This window comes from Globicephala melas, chromosome 19 (genome assembly GCF_963455315.2).
Source record: "Globicephala melas chromosome 19, mGloMel1.2, whole genome shotgun sequence".
Taxonomy (NCBI): domain Eukaryota; kingdom Metazoa; phylum Chordata; class Mammalia; order Artiodactyla; family Delphinidae; genus Globicephala; species Globicephala melas.
In genome coordinates this window covers 1,110,042-1,133,599 of record NC_083332.1, presented here as the reverse complement: position 1 = coordinate 1,133,599, position 23,558 = coordinate 1,110,042, and the positions used below count along the sequence as shown (strand labels likewise).

The following is a 23,558-nucleotide window of genomic DNA, read 5'->3' as shown; positions in this document are numbered from 1 at the left end:
CTGCAAAGAAAAGTAGCTCCCACTCGCTGCAACTAGAGAAAGCCTGTGTGCAGCAACGAAGACCCACCACAGCCAAAAATAAATAAAATAAATTTAAAAAAATTTATGTATTCAAAGACATACCTGGGATTATAAATTGTAAAAACCACTAAGTAAATCACGATACACAAACACAAAAAATCTACAAAATATAGTAAATGATGTAATATACAGGAAGGTTCCTACACAGTCATTCCATTTATATATACATTTGAAAAAAGTTATTTCAAAAGTAGAATATGCTCTTGCATCAGTATTTTTAATTTTGAGGATGAATTAAAAGTGACAGGAGGAAACTGGTTTCAGGGCTTTACACAAGTATCACAGTGTTAAAATGTACATTTAAGGTACATGTAATTTATTTTCAGTCAACTATACATATATTAAACAATTTTTAAAACAAATATGCAAAACCTGTCACTTTATAATCATTCTACTATGGTTTATTAGCGACATTCTTAAAATTATTTGTGGCTACTGTACCTGTAAGGTAGAAAAAGAATACAATGGTGGGCTCCTGGCAAGGCTTCCCAACTCCATATTCAGTGACATTATGTTGGCAATTTGACATTGGATATGCTGGAAGTATTTACACCAGGGAAATTGGCAAAGACTACAAACCAGGATTTCATTTACTGTGTTACTGAATATCTGGACTTAAGACTGAGGTAGGATATGGGAGTTCCCTGGTGGCCTAGTGATTAGAATTCTGGGCTTTCAGTGCTGGGGCCTGGGTTTGATGTCTGGTCAGGGAACTGAAGTCCCACAAGCTGTGTGGTCTGGGGAAAAATGGGGGGGGGACTGAGAATAAAAAAAGGAAAAAACCTGATGTAGCATATGTTAATAGTGCAGATTTATCTTTTTTTTTTTTTGCGGTACACAGACCTCTCACTGTCGTGGCCTCTCCCGTTGTGGAGCACAGGCTCCAGACGCGCAGGCTCAGCGGCCGTGGCTCACGGGCCCAGCCACTCCGCGGCATGTGGGATCTTCCCGGACCGGGGCACGAACCCGTGTCCCCTGCATTGGCAGGCGGACTCTCAACCACTGCGCCACCAGGGAAGCCCCAGATTTATCTTTAACATATATAATGTATGTGGCCATTACATTATGCATAAGACCAAAATTAAGAAAAAATTGAGAACATATTCTTTCACTATGCCAAATTACAGTTCCATGCAGAAAAGAAGTCACTCACATTGGGTAAATGTGTGAAGTCTCACAGATACCTTTGTTGTTTCCCTGATCTCTTACTTGTCAAGGAAAGAGAAAACAGACAAAAACTCACAAAATAAAAGCAGGTAAAAGACAGAAATAGAAATTTATCAAAACAAGACATGCAGGTAAAAAATAGACAGATTAAAAAATAATAATAATAACTCAAACTGAAAAATCCTGAGGGAATCCCCTGGCAGTCCACTAGTTATGGTTCTGCATTTCCACTGCAGGGGGCAGAGGTTCAATCCCTGGTTGGATAACTAAAATCCCACATGCCACAAAGTGCACCCAAAATTAAAAAAAAAAAAGAAACATGAGAAAAAAGCAATTAAAATCATACTGATTTTATACTGCGATTTTACAGTCTTCATCGGAGGGGTCAGCCTGCATTCTGTCTTAGCTTTTAAGCTAGGTTGGTCAAATGTAGGTCTAAAAAGGGGGGCAGGAAAGTTCTTGCTGATTAAAAATCATTATTTGTTGACTTACATTTTGGGGAGGGTGGTGGAGGAGGAGCAGTAAGGGGATGGTAATAAGGATTAGGAGGAATAGCCTTGGGGACCAGGTCATGTGAGGGCCACAGTGGACATTCCTAGTCCTTCAGTGTCCTTCACACTGCCCAGAACAGTGAGCATGTCAACTGCATAATGGGGAAACGAGGACATCCTGAAGTGGGTTTATGAAAAAGAAGGAAAGGACCTTGAAAACGAATCACTGCATATGGCAGTGGAGCCAGTGTCACATCTGGGGTGACTCCAATGATCCTCTCTGCAGTGCCTGGCTTAGTGCTGCTGTCACTGTAAGAACGTCCCAAGAGGGAGGGTGTTTGCAGGAAGCAGATGTACACTGGAAAAAATGAAGCTGGAGGTCCAGGTGGAAAACTACCAGGTTGGTAGTTCATCTTTGGGACAAAGAAAATGGGAGTCCCTGCTCAAAGCAGGAGAGGCCATTGGAAGGGTGCAGTGTAGAGGAACCACTCTCATCAAAGACCTGGCAGTAGTGAGGTCTTGTGGAATTCCCTCAATGTCTCTGGGCTGCAAATGCCTTCCTTTACAAATGTGAATAAAAACACTATGAGCACTGTTTTGGTTGGGTAGATGAATGGGAGTCATTTCCAAGAAAGCCATCAATGTTATTTCCTAGAGAAAAGACAGCCCTATTCATCAGCATGGGGCTGTGGTATCAGCAGGGCTCCTGGGGTGGGGGGCAAAAGTGTCCGGATGGACAACTTGTCTTTGAGTCCTCAACGGGGGAAGGGGGAGAAAAGGACTGAAATGACCAGATTCCCTATGTCCTGAACCAGGCAACCTGACATTGAATGCGGATATCATCTGTTCACAACAGATGATACATTCTCTCTGTGCCGCAGTTTGTCCCAAGAAAGGGTATATTTGCTGCACAGTAACTGCAGGGTTTCTTCCCACCCTGTTACAATCTCAAACTCCTTGATCATTAGTCCCATCTATATTCGCTATATTCATAAGGCCATTTTACCAGTGTGAACTGATGTTTAATGAAGTAGCACCTTTCAATAAGATTTATCACATTCCTTTCACTCACAAGGCTTTTCTCCAGTGTGGATTTTCCTATGGATATAGAGGAGCTGTCTTCGGCTAAAGCATTTCCCACATTCAGTACACTCATAAGGCCTTTCTCCAGTGTGAACTCTCTGATGACGACGAAGGCTTGACGTATCAGTAAAACATTTCCCACATTCATTGCACTTATAAGGCCTTTCCCCTGTGTGAATTCTCTGATGAACATAAAGATCAGATATAATACTAAAACATTTCCCACATGCAATGCACTCATAAGGCCTTTCTCCACTGTGAACCCTCTGATGACGATTAAGGCTCGAGCTACCAGTAAAACACTTCCCACATTCACTGCACTCATAAGGCCTTTCTCCACTGTGAACTCTCTGATGATAATAGAGAGCAGAACTAGTAGTAAAAGATTTCCCACATTCACTGCACTCATAAGGCCTTTCTCCACTGTGAACTCTCTGATGATAATAGAGACCAGAACTACTAGTAAAAGATTTCCCACATTCACTGCACTCATAAGGCCTTTCTCCACTGTGAACTCTCTGATGATAATAGAAACCAGAGCTAGTAGTAAAAGATTTCCCACATTGACTACACTCATAAGGCTTTTCTCCACTGTGAATTCGCTGATGGTAATGAAGGCTCGTCTTAGCAGTAAAAAATTTTCCACATTTATTGCATTCATAAGGCTTTTCTCCAGTATGAACTTTCTTATGGGCACTGAGGTGTCCATTTCGGCTAAAGAATTTCCCACATTCACTGCACTCAAAAGGCTTTTCTCCACTGTGAACTCTCTGATGATTACAAAGGATTGACCTATTACTAAAAGATTTCCCACATTCATTGCACTCATAAGGCCTTTCTCCAGTGTGAACTCGCAGATGATAATAGAGGCCAGACCTAGTAGTAAAAGATTTTCCACATTCACTGCACTCATAAGGCCTTTCCCCACTGTGAACTCTCTGATGTGTAAGGAAACTAGATTTGTGGGTAAAAAATTTTCCACATTGGCTGCATTCATAAGGCCTTTCTCCAGTGTGAACCTTCTGGTGCTGACTATGGTTACTTCTTTGGGTGCAGGCTTTCCCACAGTTGCTGCATTCACAAAACCTTTCACAAGTGAGGACTGTCTCAGACTGAACAAGTATTTCTGTGTGGCTGGAGAATTTGTTGCCTTCTCCACAGCTGTGATGACATTTTCCACTGTGAAAAACAGCTTCACACACCTTACTGTTGTTCAGTTTCTTCCTGGTATTAGTAACCTGTTTCTGAAGTCCAATTTTGGCCACATAGTTGTTCCCAATCTCCATGTAGGTAGAGAGATTCCCTGTTGCATGGATTGTGCAGCTTTTGAAAAATGCGGGTCTCCCCATATCACAGCTGAAGGGTTTCTCGCTAATGTGCTGCTTCTGGTGCTCTTGAAGGTTTGCAGTGAAATAGAACTGTTTCCCACATGCCCCACATGTGTATGCTTTCTGCCCCCTATTTGTTCCTTGCTCTTCAGCCAAGTGCAAAATGTCTCTCAAGACTGGGAGGCACATCTTACAGAGCTGGGCCTTCTCAGGAGATGAACCTGCACTGGAAGTCCTGATCTGTGACACTCCTGCAGATACGCTCTGTTCAAAAGGTGTCTCTTCATCCTCGACCCGGTGCCAAGAACCTGAAAACAAAGAAATGATGGTGAAGTTCTTGTTCATGTTATTGGGTGTGAGTGACACCATCACAACTGTATATCTGACACATGAAGAAAGCAGTCCATAGGATTGTGTTCAGGAAATGGAGTTGGGGTCAAATTGGGAAAGAAGGTGCTCTCACCAAGTACAGGACACAGGGACTGGATGTGGCCCAAGGCAAAAGGCAAGTTCGACAATTCACTCCTCTGTCAATGGCTTTCACCAGGATCACATCTACTGGTGACCTATCATACTATGCAGAAGTGTATTTCCAGGCCCCAGAAAATCTGACTGCAACTGGTAGCTGGTGTTCAAGAAATATTAAAGGATATATACATGGTTGAGGACATAAACAATACCAGTAAGTACTAAGGGGAAAACAATGTGAAGACCACATGAGATAAATGGGTTAGAGAGGTGGTAGGGAAATTATCCCAGGCTGGAGTCAGAATAAAAATGGGAAGTAGGTGGCTTCCCTGGTGGCGCAGTGGTTGAGAGTCCACCTGCCGATGCAGGGGACGTGGGTTCGTGCCCTGGTCTGGGAAGATCCCACATGCCGCAGAGCGGCTAGGCCCGTGAGCCATGGCTGCTGAGTCTGTGCGTCCGGAGCCTGTGCTCCGCAACTGGAGAGGCCACAACAGTGAGAGGCCCGCGTACTGCAAAAAAAAAAAAAAAAAGGCAGGGGAAGTAGGGAATTCCCTGGTGGTCCAGGGGTTAAGACTTCATGCTTCCAATGCAGGGATCGTGGGTTCAACCCCTGGTTGGGAAACTAGGATCCCACAGGCCATGGGCCATGGTCAAAAGAAAAAAAAAAAGGGAAGTAGTAAAAAACACAAGTTAACAGAATGTCAAGAATGGAGAAAGGACAAGAGAAGTAATTGGGGGCCACTGACAATGGCCCTAAAACACTAGTCAAATAAGATACATTCCAGGTATTATTTCTCAACACAGACCTTATAACAAGCCCTCTCCTAGCGGCCATTCATCTTACCAGGCTATCTTTAAGCTCTTTATACTGAAACTAGAGTCATGTCCATCTCATGAAACCACCAAGGACTCTCCATCTCCAGCTGAAAAACTACATGGGACAGAAATGATACAAGCCCTAACAGAGTCAGGACAGGTAAGTGGCCAACATGAGCCCAGAGGAACTCAGTACACAATAGACCAAGGAACGATATTTAAATACCACCAAAAGAACATCCAGTGGAGACAGAGTGGGGAAGGATGAACAGTGGATAGAATACAGACTGTTAAGAATCCATCTCCTCACCTAAATGGGAACAATCTAACTGTTGTAACTCTTTTGCAACTATGGAGTCTACTGAAGATTTGCAGTGTCCCACAAAACGAAGTTTGAACACACGAAACTTCAAAACCAGAATCAGATATCACAGGAATGTTGGGATGATCATGCTGGGAATATAAAACAATTATAATCAATATGCTAATTAATGTCTGCGAATGGATAAAGCAGACAGCATACAAGAGCAGAAAGGCAATGTAAGCAAAGAGATGGGAAATCTAACAAAGAATCAAGAAATGCTAGAGAAAAAAAAAAAAAGAAGAAATGCTAGAGATCGAGAACACCGTAACAGAAATGAAAAATGACTGTGATAGGCTTATTTATAAACTGGACATAGGTGAGGAAAGAATCTGAGCTTGATGTTCTCTTAGGAAAAACTTCCAAAACTGAAAAAAAAAAAAGGACAAGACAAAAAAAAAATCCAATATTGGTGGGACAACTACAAAAGGTTTAACATACACATATGGAAACATTAAAGGAGAAAGAGACAAAGGAACAGAAAAAATATTTGAGGCAATAATGATGGAGAATTTCCACCAAATTACTATCAGACACCAAAGCACAGATCCAGGAAGCTCAGAGAACATCAAGTAGGTTTAATGTGAAAAAACTACACCTAGGAATATCACATTCAAATGTACAAAAAAGTTCTGAAAGAAGCCATAGGAATAAACACCTTACCCACAGAGAAGCAACAAAAACAATTACAGTTGAATTCTCCTCAGAACTCATGCAGACAAGAAGAGAATGAAGTGAAACATTTAAAGTGCTCAGGGTGGGTGTGGGAGGTGACCTTCAGCAACCCAGAATTTGGTATCCAGCAAAAATTACCCTTCAACAGTGATGGTGAAATAAACACTTTCTTACATACAGAAAAATTGTGGGAATATATTAAAAGAAGTTCTTCAGAGAGATGAAGGGATTTCCCTGGCAGTCCAGTGGTTACCATGCATGCTTCCACTGCAGGGGGCATGGGCTTGATCCCTGGTCGAGAAACTAAGATGTCGCATGTGGCACAGCATGGCCAAAAAAAAAAAAAAGAGACAGATGGTAAATGATATAGATCAGAAGTTTGGGTTTCATAGAGAAAGGAAGAACATCAGAATAAAAAATATTTTACAGACACATAATTGTTGGGGAACATCATATATCTTCAAGCTGTACAACATTACTCTATATATGTACACACTGAAATGACTACCACATAAGTTCAGTTGAATTATGTCTTACAATTTTCTTTCTTCTGATGAGAACTTTTAAGATCTTTCTTAAAAACTTCTAAATATACAATACATTTTTGTTAACTAAAATCACTATGCTGTGAATTACGTCCCCAGGACTTAATCATAACTAGAAGTCTGTAACTTCTGAAACCCTTCACCCATGTCATCTACCCACCTTCCTGTGTTCTGGCAATCACTAATCTGTTGTCTGCATCTGAGTTTGTTGTTGTTGTTATTTTTTCAAAGATTTCCCATGTAAGTATAATCATGTAGTATATTTAAACCTTGAATAACATGGGTTAGAATTGCTTGGGTCCATTTATACAGGGATATTTTCCAATAAATACACAGCACTACATGATCTTTAGTTGGATGAATCCAAAAATGGGAACCTTGGGCTTCCCTGGTGGTGCAGTGGTTGAGAATCCACCTGCCAATGCAGGGGACATGGATTCGAGCTCTGGGCTGGGAAGATCCCACATGCCATGGAGCAACTAAGCCCGTGCACCACAACTACTGAGCCTGCACTCTAGAGCCCACGAGCCACAAATGCTGAAGCCTGCGTACCACAACTACTGAAGCCTGTGCGCCTAGAGCCCGTGCTCCGCAACAAGCCACTGCAATGAGAAACCCATGCACCACAACGAAGAGTAGCCCCCGCTCGTTGCAACTAGAGAAAGCCCACGAGCAGCAACGAAGACACAACACAGCCAAAATAAATATAATTAATTAATTTATATTTTTAAAACAATGGGAAACTTCAGAATCAGAAGTCTGACTATGGGACTTAAACACCCCCAGATTTCAGTATATGCAGGGGATCCTGGCACCAATCCTCTGTGGAAACATAGGGACAACAGGATTTCTCTCTGACTTATTTCACTTAGCATAATGTCTGTAAAATCCAATCATGTTGCTGTAAATGCAAAACTTCCTTCTTTTTTTAATGGTTGAATAAAACTGAATAGTATTCCATATATATGACGTGTTTGTTATCCACTCATCCATCAACGGACACTGAAGTTGTTTCCATGTCTTGGATATTGTAAATAATGCAGCAATAAACATGGAGTACACATATCTTTTTGAGATGATGATTTCACTCCCCTAGATAAATACACAGAGATGGAACTGCTGGACCATATGGTAGTTCCTTTCTTAATTCTGTAAGGATTCTCTACTCTTTTCCATGTGGTAGAAATAATGTACATTCCCACCAACAGTGCACACAGGGTCCCTTTTCTTCACATCTTCTCCTATACTTATTTATTGTCTTTTTCATAACAGACATTATAACAGCTGTGAGGTGGTATTTCATTGTGGTATTAATTTGCATTTCCTCAACCATTAGTGATTTTGAGCACCTTTTCATGTAGAAGGTCACCATTTGCATATCTTCTTCTGAAAATTGTCTATTTAGATTTAACAGTTTGTACAAAACAACAATAGCAAAAGTGTACTCCATCATGTATTTTTAAACATACCCATATATGTATGTTTATGTAAAATTAAAACAAAAGACAACAATAATACAATGGAGAAGATGGAAAATCAGGATTTTTTAAAATTATGAGCTTTTTAAACTACCCACGAAACCACAGTGTCATTTGAATGTGGACTTGAATTAGTTGTAAATACATACTGGAAACTCTATCGCGACTACATTAAAAAATGAAAAGGAACAAGTATAGATGATATGCTAACAAAGAAGAGAAAAAGGGTCATTCAAAATGCTTCATTAAAACCACAAAAAGAAGGGTGGAAGACTAAACTAGGAACAAAGAAAAAGGGCAATGGAAAGAAAATGGCAACAAATATGTTAGATGTTTACCCAACTGTATCAATATATTAAACATCAATAGTCTCAATGCACCAATTAAAAGAGAGATTATCAGAGTGGATCAAAAAACAAGACTGAATTATATGTTGTCTCCGAGAAACCCACTTTAAATACAAAGATGCACATAGAGGAAGCTCCCTGGTGGTGCAGTGGTTAAGAATCCACTTTCTGGGTTTCCCTGGTGGTGCAGTGGTTGAAAGTCCGCCTGCCAATGCAGGGGATGCGGGTTCGTGCCCCGGTCTTGGAAGATCCCACATGCCGTGGAGTGGCTGGGCCCATGAGCCATGGTCACTGAGCCTGTGCGTCTGGAGCCTGTGCTCTGCAATGGGAGAGGCCACAACAGTGAGAGGCCCGTGTACCCCCCCCCCCAAAAAAAAAAAAAAAAAAAGAATCCACCTTCTAATGCAGGGGACGTGGGTTTGATCCCTGGTCTGGGAATTAGATCCTACATGCATGCCGCAACTAAGAGTTTGCACACCACAACTAAGGAGCCCATAGGCCACAACTAAGGACCCCACCAGCCACAATTAAGGAGCACACTGCCGCAACTAAGGAGCACATGTGCCACAAATAAAGGAGCAAGTGAGCCACCACTAAGGATCCTGCGAGCCTCGACTAAGACCCAGCATAACCAAAATTTTAAAAAATTTTTTAAAAGATGCTTAAAGGTCTTCCTTTGTGGTGCAGTGGTTGAGAGTCCGCCTGTCGATGCAGGGGACGCAGGTTCGTGCCCCGGTCCAGGAGGATCCTACATGCAGCAGAGCTGCTGGGCCTGTGGGCCGTGTCCTCTAAGCCTGCACGTCCGGAGCTAATGCTCCACAGTGGGAGAGGCCACGGCAGTCAGAGGCCCACATACCACAAAAAATTTTTAAAAAGATGCTTAAAAAAAAAGATGCATATAAATTAAAAGTATGTCAATACAGAAAAAGAGGTCAACACAAATCAAAAGAAAAAAAAGAAAAGTGGTAATAACTATACTGATATCACAGCAGATTTTGCATAAGCAAAGTCATCAGGGATAATGAGAATGACACAATGGTAAAGGGGTCAATACTCCAGAATACACAACAATCCTTAACATGTCTGCATCTAACAACACAATGTCAAAATATGAGGCAAAACAGGCCTACAAGTAAAAAATAGATGAATCTGCTATAACACTTGGAGACTTCATTCAACAAACCTCTCTAAGAAATGAACAGATCCAGAAAAGAAAAAATCTATAAGGATGCTGGTAAACTGAGGATCACCATCATCAGTCAACTGGATGTAACAGTCACCTACAGATTACTAGGCTACTCCATTCAAAAACAGCAGAATATTCTTCTCAAACTGACATATAACATTCACAAGATGGATTACACCTTGGGCCAGAAAACACACCTTAACAAATTTAAAAGAATAGAAAACATATAAGATCAGTTCTCAGAACAAAGTGGAATTACACCGGCAACCAGTAACAAAAGGATAGCTGTAAAATTGCACAGCACTGATAAATTCAACAATACACTTCCAAATAAAACATGGGTCAAAGAATAAATATTAAGATAAATTTTTAAGTATTTTGAAAGAAAAAAACACAGCAGTTGTGAAAACATGCAGATGGGGACTTCCTTGGTGGCAGTTAAGAATCTGCCTGTCAATGCAGGGGACACGGGTTCAAGCCCTGGTCTGGGAACATCCCACATGCTGCAGAGCAACTGATCCCGTGTGCCGCAACTACTAAGCTTGCGTTCTAGAGCCCACACACTGCAACTACTGAAGTCCGCACCCCTAGAGCCCACGCTCTGCAACAAGAGAAGCCACCACAATAAGAAGCCTGTGCACCACAATGAAGAGTAGCCCCCACTCACTGCAACTAGACAAAGCCCACACACAGCAACGAAGACCCAACGCACCGAAAAATAAACTTAAAAAAAATGCCGATGCAGTGAAAGCAGTGTTTATATGGCAATCGGTAGCACTGAATGCATATATTAGATAAGATGAAAAACCTAAAATCAGTCATCTGTGCCTCTATCTTAGGAAACTAGGGGAAAATGAAATACAAAGGAAGAAAAAAAGAAATACTTTTAAAAATCAGTAGAGAAAAATCAACAAAGTCAAAAAAAAAGCTGGTTCTTTAAAATGCCCAATAAAATCAAAAACATGCTAGTCAGCCTAGTCACAAAAACAAGAGAGGACACAAATTACTAATATCAAAGTGAAAAAGGAGGGCTTCCCTGGTGGCACACTGGTTAAGAATCCACCTGCCGATTCAGGGGACAGGGGTTGGAGCCCTGGTCTGGGAAGATCCCACATGCTGCAGAGCAACTAAGCCCGTGAGCCACCATGACTGAGCCTGAAAGCCACAATTACTGAGCCCGCGCGCCTAGAGCCCATGCTCTACGATAAGAGAAGCAATTGCAATGAGAAGCCCGCGTGCCACAATGAGGAGTAACCCCTCAATCACTGTAACTAGAGAAAGCCTGTGCGCAGCAACGAAGATCCAATGCAGGAAGGGAGGGAGGGAGGGACGGAAGGAAGGAAGGAAGGAAGGAAGGAAGGAAGGAAGGAAGGATGGATTATACACCATGACCAACTGAGAATGATCCACGTTATACAATGCTGACTTAACATTAAAAAATCAATTAATATAATCCATGTCATCAACAGGTTAAAAACCAACTCATGATCTCATCAATAGATGCAGAAAAAGGATCTGACAAAATCCAACAGCCACTCATATTCAAAATCTCCATATGATATAACCTAAAAATTGAAAAAATACTTAAACTTGATAAACTAAATAAAACCCTATAGCTACTATCATACTTACTAGAGAAAAACTAGAATTCTCCCACTAAGATGAAGAAGGCAAGGATGTTCCCTTTTACAACTCCCTTTCAACTTTACAGTGGAAGTCAAAACAAAGGCAATGAGATGAGGTTATATAAATGGCATACTGATCAGGAAGGAAGGAATAAAACTGTCTTCATTCTCATATGACATGATCAGCTATGTAAAACACCCAAAAAATAGAGGAAAAAAAAATTCCTGGAACTAAGAAGCAATTATAGCAAGCTTTCAGGACATAAGCTTAATATACAAAAGTCAATTATGTCCTATATACCATCAATGAACAAGTGAATTTGAAATTAAAAACACAATACCATGTAAATTACCACCAGCTCAAAAAAAAAAAAAAAAAAAGAGAGCAATAGAAAGAAATATTGAGTTACAGATCTACCAAAACATGTACAAGATATACATGAGAGAAACTATAAAACTTAGATAGAGAAATCATGTCCATGGTGGTTCAATGGTTAGGACTCCATGCTTTCACTCCCATGGGCCTGAGTTCGATCCCTAGTAGGGGAACTAAAATCCCTCAGGTCTCACAGTGCAGCCAAAAAACAAATAAACGATCAAACATTCTAATAAAGAAATCAAAGAACTAAATAAATGGAAAGATATTTCACGTTCATAAACAGGAAAACCCAGTATCATCAATATGTCCGTTCTTCCCAACTTCATCAATAGATTCAATGCAACCCAAATCAAAATACCAGCAAGTTATTTTGTGGACATAAATACTTTGATCCTAAAATTTATACAAAAAGGCAAAAGTCCGAGAATAGCCAACACAAAACTTAAGAAGAACAAAGCTGGCAGACTGACACTACTCAACTTTAAGACTTAGTATCTAAAGTAATCAAGCCAGTGTGATATTGCTGAAAAGACAGAGAAACTGTTCAGTGAACAGTATTGAAAACCCAGAAATAGACCCATAGAAATACACTCAACTGACCTTTGACAGATGAACAAGTGCAATACAATGGAGAAAAGTTAAGTCTTTTGAATAAATAGTACTGGAACAACCGAACATCACATGCAAATAAATGAATTCTAGACCCAAACCTTCACAAAAAATTAACTCAAAATGGATCACAGACCTAAATGCTAAATACAAAAAAACTCTTAAAACTTAGTAAGAAAACAAAAATCCAAATACCAAATGAGCAAAGCACCTTAACAAACACCTCATTAAAAGAAGATATACAGGACTTCCCTGGTGGCACAGTGGTTAAGAATCCGCCTGCCAATGCAGGGACACAGGTTCAAGTCCTGGTCTGTGAAAATCCCACATGCCACGGAGCAACTAAGCCCGTGTGCCACAACTACTGAGCCTGCGCTCTAGAGCCTGTGAGCCACAACTACTGAAGACCACGTGCCACAACTACTGAAACCTGCGTGCCTAGAGGCCATGCTCTGCAACAAGAGAAGCCACTGCAATGAGAAACCCGCGCACCACAATGAAGAGTAGACCCTGTTCATCGCAACTAGAAAAAGCCCACGTGCAACAATGAAGACCCAACGTAGCAAAAAAATTAATAATAAGATATACAGATGACAATTTAGCATATACAAAGATGCAAGGAAATGCAAATTAAACTGAAAAGTACACACTATTACATACCTGTAAGAAGGGCCAAAATCCAAACATTCACAACACCAAATGCTATAAGGGTGTGGAGCAACAGGAATTTCATTCATTGCTGATCGGAATGCTTAACAGATGCCAGTGTTGATAAACAGAAATTGGAACCTTGGAAAAAGGTCTTACAGAAACAGCTCCTGGTCTGTTTTAGTAACGACCATGTCAGTGACAACAGTCTGTTGTGAAGTAAGGCACAAAAAAATGTCACGGACAGGAATGGAGCAAAACTTGGGTACCATGGATTTTGACAATCGCCTGGGCAGAGAGGGCAAGCAAGGAGGGATCTATCAGACTGAGTGCAAGACTACTGAACCTAAATCCTCACCTGCAAAACTTTGGAGCTACAGGTGTCCCGGCACTAAGGAATAGGGATACACTCTGCCTAGCCATAGTAACCACAGCACATAACCAAGCAATTGAAGAAGAAAGCAGTGCCTGTGTTCCAGATGTGAGAAGGACAGAACTGCCCTTGGGGAAGAGAAGAAAGGCAGAGCCTAGCTCAGAGGATAGGGGTGGATGTGAGGGCCTTACCCAGCATGCATACAAGTGCAAAGTTCTCCAGCATGACATCAAGGTACAGGTGTATCTGAACCTCATCAAGAAGACACCATTCCTCCCAGGAGAAGTACACGGCAACATCCTCAAAGGTCACACTGCCCTGGTAAACAGGGACAAATAAAACCATGAACAGTCTCACTCCTGAAAACCCACAATTCATCTTCCTACACATTTCCCCTACTACCCAATCAGATGGAGCTTCTTGAGACCTGGGGAAGAAAACCATCTTCCTTTGATCTGCACCTCCCTTTTCCTCCAGAATACATAGGCAGTCATTTCAAGTCTAACTCTTGCCCTTCCCTGTTTATTTCCACCAGAAAAAAAGAGACCTGCGCTTACCTAAACCAGCTTAGCCTCACCTCACAGCACTTCCACATACTGGTATTGGATTCATGAGTAACCTTCCACGCCTCCTTCCATTGGTGTTGGGAAATGGGAACCCCCTACACAGAACCCGGCCTTCACTCAGGAACCTGAGCATGGGGTTCTCCAGGGTCCCCAAAACAAAGAGGTGGGAGAATGGCAGGTGAAGAGCCCCAGTACACCTCAAATACAGAGAATGTGTGCGTGCGGGGTGAGAACAAGCGAGGGACTGGGACAACCTCCAATTGCTCCAAGTGCTTCTGCAGCCTGGTAACATGTAAGAAAAGGCAAACTATGGACGAAAGAGACCATGGCTGTGTTCCAGAGGCTCATGCACTTGTATGCATGCTGGGTAAAGCCCTCACACCCACCCCTATGCTCTGAGCTAGGCTCTGCCTTTCTCTTTTTCCCAAGGGCATCTCTGTCCTTCTCACAACTGGACCTCTGTCAGGTACCAGAGCCAGGTAACATCGGGATGACTGGCAAACCTCTCCTCCGTGCCTCGGTCCCCGGTGCTACCTCTTACCAGTTGTGACCTTGGAAAAGTCACAACTTCCCTCTGCCTCAATAATCTCATCACCCCCTACAGTCTGTGCTTCCACAGAACAGGCTCTGGAGTATTTTTAAAGGCCTAATTCAGATGGTGTCCTTCCTGTGCTCAAAACTCTCCACCGCTCCGAGGGCTCTCGGAACCCTTCTCGGAGGGCTTTCCTCTCGGAGAAGAAAGGTACAACCTCTCATCTACCACTCCAGATGCAGCCTGGCCTCAAACTTTCTTCCTTGCAGAAACAAGATGGACTCCAGGTTCCCAGAATGTTCCTGCTTCAGTTGCATCTCCAAGTCTCACGCAGGCAGAAAAAGGGAAAAGACCCCTGGAGGCCTCTCTGTCCTAGACCCTGGGCCTGGGATAAAGCGACGTGAACAGCCACCTCCCACGCGGGCCGTTCGTATCTGGGTGGGGAAACAGGCCGGGGAGAACCCGGAACGCACAGCGTTTACCTGAGCCTGGTCCCTCAGCGCAGGCGCCGCCATCGGAACTTCTGGACGGAAAGGAGTGGCGACAGTCGACCGACCGGGTCCCACTCTGCACGTACACTGCAAGGGTCTGTCCCTGACCCTCAAAACCGCCCCGGTTCAGTGCGCACAGAGCCTCCTCTTGCGCCTCTTAGCCTGTCACCTCGCTCCCAACACCACACACAGAAGCCCCTGACCATCTACAGAGACTTCACCGTAATTAAAATGGCAGCCACGAAGAAACCGGAAGTTCCTCTGCAGGATGTTCGCCCTCCCGGAAATGCCCCCTTGCTCGATTTTCATTGGATGAAAGTCGCTGCCCCTTAGCACAAATTCTTCTGGGTAATGTAGTGTAAAAGTCTCAAGGAAGGAAGCCCCACACCGGGAAGCACCTGGGAAAAAGCCAAGAAGCACCCGGAGGAGCACTAGGAAATGACCTCTAGGGCTCGGGGTGGGGGGGCTCCAGCCTTATTAATGGGGCGGAGGACCCATGGGGTCGGGGAGTGCATTATCTCAGAATCCTTTAAACCATCCGACGTTTAAACCCACTGGTAACAGGAACAAAAACTAAACATTATCCTATTGCTCCTGATATACATGCAGCCTGAAGAGTTAAAGTGATTTTGTGGGCTTTGTTCAGGGACCAGAAAAAAGTCAGACAAAACGCTGACTGGGAATATGGAGAGGAGATTTTGGACAGGCCTGCTCGGCAAGAGGGAGAGCACAGCTTCTCGTCCCCCTAGAAAAGACTCTTCTGACTGCATAGTTAGTGATTGTGCCCAATTCAGTGACAAAAACTGATGATCAGGCCACCCACGATAGATGTTCTCTTGCTTTTTGTACTTTCCTTGCTCCACCAGTCTGATTCACCTACACCCTATTCACGTGAATGAACTTCTCTTACTATTGTTATTTTATTTATTTATTTATTTTGGCCGCACTGTGTGGCTTTTGGGATCTTAGTTCTGTAAGGCCAACTGGCCCGAGGCAGGGGAACGCAATCAAACTCACAGGTTGGATCAGCCCGGAACGTTCCACACACCCAGTTCTCGCAATTGACCTGGAGCTCCCACCCACCCAGTTCCAGGAACTGACCTGGGGACTTTCCACCCGGCCCAGCCTTCCCGCCTTTCTAGGGGCGGGACTAACGATCCCAAGACTGATACAACCGGCACCAGATATTGCCACGATACCAGAAGAGACCACCAAATAAGGACTACCCTGCGCCCTCCCGGATTCACCACACCCCTTCCCCTTCTTCCCCTATAAATTCTGCCCAAACCCTCGCCCGGGCGCGACTTCTCTGGCTCCTTTCTCTCGGACCAGTGAACCTCTCCCAGGAGCGCTCCCTAATAAAGCTCACTTGAAGCTTTCCTCTGTTTCGCGGTGCCGTTTGTTAAGATCCGACCTTACAAGTTCCCCAACCAGAGATCAAACCCAGGCTCACAGCAGGGAAAGGGTGGAGTCCTAACCACTGGACCGCCAGGGAATTCCCTGACCTTCCCTCTTAATCATAAGGCCTAATCAGTCAATGCGTACCTACTTATCCTGGCCCCAGCTAGTGAATGTGCTAATCTTTAGATAATATTTCACTTTGTATTTCCACATTTTTATCTATTACTGAAAATGGTTTTATCTTATGTACAGAGGCTACCCAGAGGTTTCACTGAAAACTGAGCAATTTCGTGTGCAACGCACAATTTTCTTAATATAGACTTTACAAAATTATCAATATTGGTGGATTCCTAACCCAAGATAGATTTTTCTGTTTTTTTGGAGAAAATATAACTATCAAAAACAATTGAATAACTGGCTGAGCTTAGAAGCACCTGTATATTAGGCAAGATTTACTTTCTCCAGATTACTCACTGCCCATTTATCTGATACAGCTGAGCAGAAGATACAGCTGAGTAGAAGTAGGTAATACATTTATGTTTATCTTTCTACCATTTCTTTGTCTCAAATTAAAATCAATATCTCCTAGATATGAAAGTGATGGGCATGCCAACTTGGAAATAGGGATTATGTTCCTCACTCACACTGGAGCTGGGGTCCTAGAAAACTCCTCCTGCCTTTGTCTTCATAACTTCACCTTGCTCACCAGTTACAAGTTGAGACCCACTGATCAGACTGACAACAAACTGATCTTGGCCAACAACTGTTTTGCCAAAAGCCTGCTTTCAGTTTTAAGGTTCGTTGGATTCGCTGGCAAAATAACCACTTGTCTCACACGAATAAACAGCTTCAATCAAATCTTTAATAGAAAGTGATTTAACTTAACTTCAATATACAATCATTAGAGAGAAAGCAATAAGAATATTAACAGACTATATAAATTTCAATATACAATCATTAGAGGGAGAGCAATAATATTAACAGAGTATATAACAGAGCATACATCACCGAATTGGGCCGACACCTACTTCCAGATCCAAGTGGCAGCTAGGAATTCCCTTGAACAGCAATCTGGAGTCCCAGTTGGAAAGGTCCTGGGCGGTGAGTCCACCTCACGGGTGGGACTACAGAGTGCTGCCCAAAGGAGTCCTGCTTTTAACGCCAAGCCGCAAGCTGATAGTCATCAGCTTGCGTGCAAGTACGCAGCTCTGACTATTAACGCAAATATTTTGATACTTTAGTTGTAAGTCTCAGAATGTTCGCTGAATTCCAGGAACTGGCCAGATTCCCAAGTCCCAGGAAGCTTTGTGACTTACTCCCTTCTTTATCTGTTGGATCCCAAGACTGACTAGCACCGTTTCTGCTGACCTGCATGTAGTCTAGCAGCTTGATGTGTAGTTCTTTCAGAGTCTTTGTTTAGTCAAAAGCCTATTGTTGTCTCTGAAGCCTGAACAAGACTATTTTATTAGCCTCCCCAACAACTTGGCTCTTAGCTCCAGAGGGATCCCACAGACAATGACAGCTTTTGGATTGAAACACTTCCTCTATGATCTTGGGTATACATTTGTCTTGTATTTACAGAGTGGCCACGGGGGTTTCTCTCGGCACTACCTGCCTTCTGAATGGCTTCCTGGCCATTAAGTTTTGCCCCAGAACCTCTTAGTGGATAGACTTCAGAATTCAATCTCCCCAAATACATTGGCTTCTTTACTTTCCTTTTCTGGTTCCTTCAGCTGTTGGTAAATGTCTATATTCCTATGAATGTGATTGGTCCTAGAAACAGCACAAATGTGTGAAAAAAATTTTTACATACGGTTTCTCAGCCACGTCAGACAGAAATCTCGGCTTATTACATGCATTTATATTTTATCCCCTGGATGTTATTTGGGCTTCAAGATCTGGACTTGTGGGTGCATGATATTTGTCCTGCACAGATACAAGCAGCGAGCCCAATACATCCACAGCAACAGACTTTACCCCAGACCTCCCCACGTGGCCAAAGCCACATGCACCATCCTTATCCTGGTGAGTTTCTTCATCTCTTTTTACTGCCTCTCTTCCATTTTGAGTCTTTGTGTTACTGTAATTGTAAATCCAGACCAGTGGCTGATGGAAACATCTCTGCTACTAGTTCCGGATTTCCCAGCTTTCAGCCCCTTTGTTCTCATCAGCAGTGATTTTTCTATGATTTCTGCTCCAAAAAAAATATTTTCCTAATATTGTTAAACATTTGTCTTCTTATTTCTGCAGTGAATCAATTAATTTTTTTAAGGGAAATTTTGGGATCTACTCCTTCCTAGTTCAGCAACGTGAGAGCTCTGGACCTCAATTTGTTTTAAATTTATTTATTTTTTATTTATTTTTCTCTGCATTGGGTCTTTGTTGCTGTGCACAGGCTTTCTCTAGTTGTGGCGAGTGGCGGCTACTCTTCATTGTGGTGCTCGGGCTTCTCATTGCGGTGGCTTCTCTTGTTGCAGAGAACAGGATCTAGACGCATGGGACTCAGTAGTTGTAGTACGCAGGCTCAGTAGTTGTGGCTCGTGGGTTATAGAGCACAGGCTCAGTAGTTGTGGTGCATGGGCTTAATTGCTCCACAGCATGTGGGATCTTCCTGGACCAGGGCTGGAACCCGTATCCCCTGCATTGGCAAGCAGATTCTTAATCACTGCACCAACAGGGAAGTCCCTAATTTTATTTTTTAACTTAGGTGATGGTCAGGTACAAATAATAATACAATGAAAAGGTGATTGACTAAGGGGCTTTCAATTTTCATTCATTAATTGGGATATATTGCTGAATAAGAACAGATAAATTCTTGCATTTCTAGAGTTAATAGAATATGCAGAAAATGAAAATTTTATCTAGTTATACAGAATTTACTTAATCTACTTATACTTTACTACCTAGTAGCAACTCTTCAGAAAGTTTTAATTAAGTAAGTACTATGGAAAGAAACAGGAAATTTAGACATAAAAGTTTGTGTCTTTATGTACTTGTATCTTATATGGTTACTTTAAAAACAAATTTTTAAAGCATATTCAGATCCAGGAGTTCCAGGTAGACGAAAAACACCTCTAGAGCCCCACACATAACTTCACAGAGTTATCAGAGATCTGAAGATATCCACCATGTTTGGAATGCAGAAATAGAGGAGACATATGGTGGGAGGAGAAACAATAAACATATGTAATGGTTGGTACTGATATATATTATAAATCCAGTCCAAAATTCTAATTTTGTCCAAAGAATACTGACAAGGCCATTATGAGGTATAACCAGATGTGCAACATCAACAATTCTACAGTTTTTTTTTTAAATAAATGCTCAATTAAAAAATACATTAGATTAAAAACTTACATTTTTCACAACAAATATATATATCACATATTAGCCATCCAAATGAGTGTAAGGTGGTCTCATGGTCTCAGTTTGTTTTTCTTTTTTTTTTCTTTTTGGCCTTGCCACACAGCATGTAGGATCTTAGTCCCCTGACCAGAGATCGAACCAGTGCACCCTGCATTGGAGTCTTAACCACTGGACCACCAGGGAAGTTCCAGTCTCAGTTTGTTTGTTATTTAATTTATTTATTTAATTTATTTATTTTTGGCTGTGTTGGGTCTTCATTACTGTGCATGGGCTTTCTCTAGTTGCGGCAAGTGGGGGCAATTCTTCATTGAGGTGTGCAGGCTTCTCACTGTAGTGGTTTCTCTTCATTGAGGTGTGCAGGTTTCTCATTGCCATAGTTTCTCTTGTTGTGGAGCATGGGCTCTAGGCACATGGGCTCCAGTAGTTGTGGCTCGTGGGCTCTAGAGCGCAGGCTCAGTAGTTGTGTTCCCTGCATTGGCAGGTGGACTCTTAACCACTACACCAACAGGGAAGTCCTTGGCAGGCATTTTTGTTTTGTTTTGTTTTGTTTTGTTTTTTTCGGTACGCGGACCTCTCACTGTTCTGGCCTCTCCTGTTGCAGAGCACAGGCTCCGGACGCGCAGGCTCAGCAGCCATGGCTCACGGGCCCAGCCGCTCCACGGCATGTGGAATCTTCCCGGACCAGGGCACGAACGTGTGTCCCCTGCATTGGCAGGTGGACTCTCAACTACTGCGCCACCAGGGAAGCCCAGGTTGATTCTTAACCACTGTGCCACCAGGGTAGTCCCAGGGCTCTCTTATTTTAGAAATGCATTCTAAGAAATTATGCATTCAAAGACATGATACCTAGGATTATAAATGTCAGAAACTATTAAGTAAATCATGAAACACAAAAAAGTGTGCATAAACACGATAAATGATGTAAGATACAGGAAGGGGCAAACACAGTCATTCCATTTATATATACATTTGAAAATAGCTATTACAAAAGTAGAGTATGCTCTTGCATCAGTCATTTTAATGTTGAGGATGAATTAACAATGGCAGGAGGAAACTGGTTGGAGGGCTGTACACAAGTATGTCAAAATTTACATTTTAAATAGGCAAAATTTAAGTCAACTATTCATCCAGTGAATGATTTTCAAAACAAAGATGCAAAACCTATCACTTTATAATCATTCTACTATGGTTTATTAGCTACATTCTTAAAATTGCAGCTACTATACCTGTAATGGTGGGAAAAGAATACAATAGTGGGCTACTGGCAATGCTTCCCAAATTAATGTTCAGTGAAATTATGTTGGCAATTTGACCTTGGCTATGGTTGGAATATTTACACACGGAAACCGGCAAACACTACAAACCAGAGATTAATTTACTGTGTAATTGAATGTCTGGACTTAACACTAAGGTAGCATATATTAATAATGCAGATTATTCCTAAACCTGTATAATGTATGTGGCCATTACATTATGCATAGTATAAAACTGAGTAAAAGTTGAGAACATATTCTTTCACTATTCCAAATTACAATTACATTCAGAAAAGAAATCACTCACATTATTGATGAATGAGTGAAATCTAACAGATGTCTTTGTTGTTTACCTGCTCTCTTTTGTCAAAAAAAGAGAAAATAGCCATATCTCACAAAATAAAAGTAAGCAAAAGATAGGAATAGAAATTTAACCAGTCAGGACACACAGGTAAAAAATAGAAACATGAAAAACAAAATTCAACATCAACAATCTTAACAAAGGGAATTCCCTGACAGTCCAGTGGTGAGGACTCCAGGCTTCCACAGCAGGGCACATGGGTTACTTTCCTGGTCAGAACTAAGATCATGCGTGCTGCGTGATAGGGTTAAAAAAATAGAACCTGAAATAAATGCAATTAAAATCACAATTTAAAAAAATACATTTATTTATTTATGTTTGTTTATAGCTACATTGGGTCTTCGCTACTGTGCACGGGCTTTCTCTAGTTGCACGAGTGGGGGCTACTCTTCGTTGTACTGCATGAGACTCTCATTGCTGTTGCTTCTCTTTGTTGCAGAGCATGGGTTCTAGGCACGCGAGCTTCAGTAGTTGTGGCATGCGAGTTTAGTTACACCGTGACATGTAGGAAATTCCCGTCCCAGGACTCTAACCCATGTCCCCTGCATTGGCAGGCAGATTCTTAAGCAATGCACCACCAGGGAAGCCCCTAAAATCATAATCTTTTTATACATTTTTTGTTTGTTTGTTTTGCGGTACGCAGGCCTCCCACTATTGTGGCCTCTCCCGTTGCGGAGCACAGGCTACAGACGTGCAGGATCAGCAACCATGGATCATGGGCCCAGCCTCTCCCCGGCATGTGGGATCCTCCCGGACCGGGGCATGAACCGCCTGCATCGGCAGGCGGACTCTCAACCACTGTGCAACCAGGGAAGCCCTGTACATGAGTTTTTAAGTCTTCATGGGAGGGGCCAGCCTACGTTCAGTCGTAGCTTTTAAGGTAGGTTGATCAAGTGTGGGTCCCAAGGCAGGGAGGGCAAGTTCTTGCTAATTAACAATCATCATTTTGGTGAGTTAACACTTTTTCTCGAGGGATGGGAGGAACAGTGAGGCAATGGATCAAGGGCTTAGGAAGAGGATGCTTGGAGACCAGGTCACGTAGGGCCACACTGGACATTCTTAGTCCTTCCGTGTCCCTCACACTGCCCATAACAGTGAGTGGGTCAACCACATAACAGGGCAACAGGGACATCTTGAGCTGGGTATGTAAAGATGGACAGGACCTTGGAAACGAATCACTGCATATGGCGGTAGAGCCCGTGTCAAATCTGGGGTGACACCAATGACCAGTCCAGAGTGCCTGGCTTAGTGCTGCTGTCCCTGTGGAGAACTTCCCAAGCAGGACGGTGTTTCCGGGAGATGTGTACTGGTGAAAATGAAGCTGGAGACCCTGGTAGTGATGCAGATGTCAGATGTGGGTAGTTCATGGTCAGGACACAGCAAGTGGAGGCCCTGCTCAGAGGGGCAGGAGAGAAGACAGTGGACGGGTGCAGGGTGTAGAGGAACCACTCTCATCAAAGGCCTGGCATTAATGAGCCCTTGTGGAAGTCCTTCAACATCTCTGAGCTGGACACCCCTTCTTTCACAAATGCCAATAATAATAACTGAATCACAGCACTGGATTTGTTGGATACATAAATGGAGTCAGTCACAGGAAAGTCATCAATATTGGTTCCCAGAGAAAAGATAATCCTGTCCATCAGCATGGGGCTGGGGTGTGAGCAGGGCTCCTTGTGTGGGTGTCGGGGCATAGAAGTGTCAGGATTGACAAGGTGTTCTTTCAGTCCCCAAACCTGGAGGTGGGGCCAGAGGATGAGTGAAGTGACCAGACTCCCGATATCCTGAACCAGGCAACCTGGCATTGAAGCCCAGATCACTGTCCATTTCTGGGAGATCACAAACAGATGACACGTCATCTCTGTGTCTCAGTTTCCTCTCTAGAAAGGGTCCATTAGCTGCACGGGTTCTTCTCACTCTCTTACCACCCG

At 42.7% G+C, this 23,558-nt stretch overlaps 1 protein-coding gene across 1 annotated transcript; it reads right to left on the bottom strand.

Moving 5' to 3' along the window:
- Positions 1-282: 282 nt before the first annotated feature.
- Positions 283-15,481, bottom strand: LOC138842295 (zinc finger protein 211-like). Its single transcript, XM_060289764.2, has 3 exons — positions 15,241-15,481; positions 13,852-13,978; positions 283-4,458 (listed from the first exon to the last, which is right to left on the bottom strand). Exons 1-3 carry the CDS (start codon positions 15,271-15,273, stop codon positions 2,804-2,806), a joined length of 1,815 nt encoding a protein of 604 aa, XP_060145747.2. The 5' UTR covers positions 15,274-15,481; the 3' UTR covers positions 283-2,803.
- Positions 15,482-23,558: the final 8,077 nt, after the last annotated feature.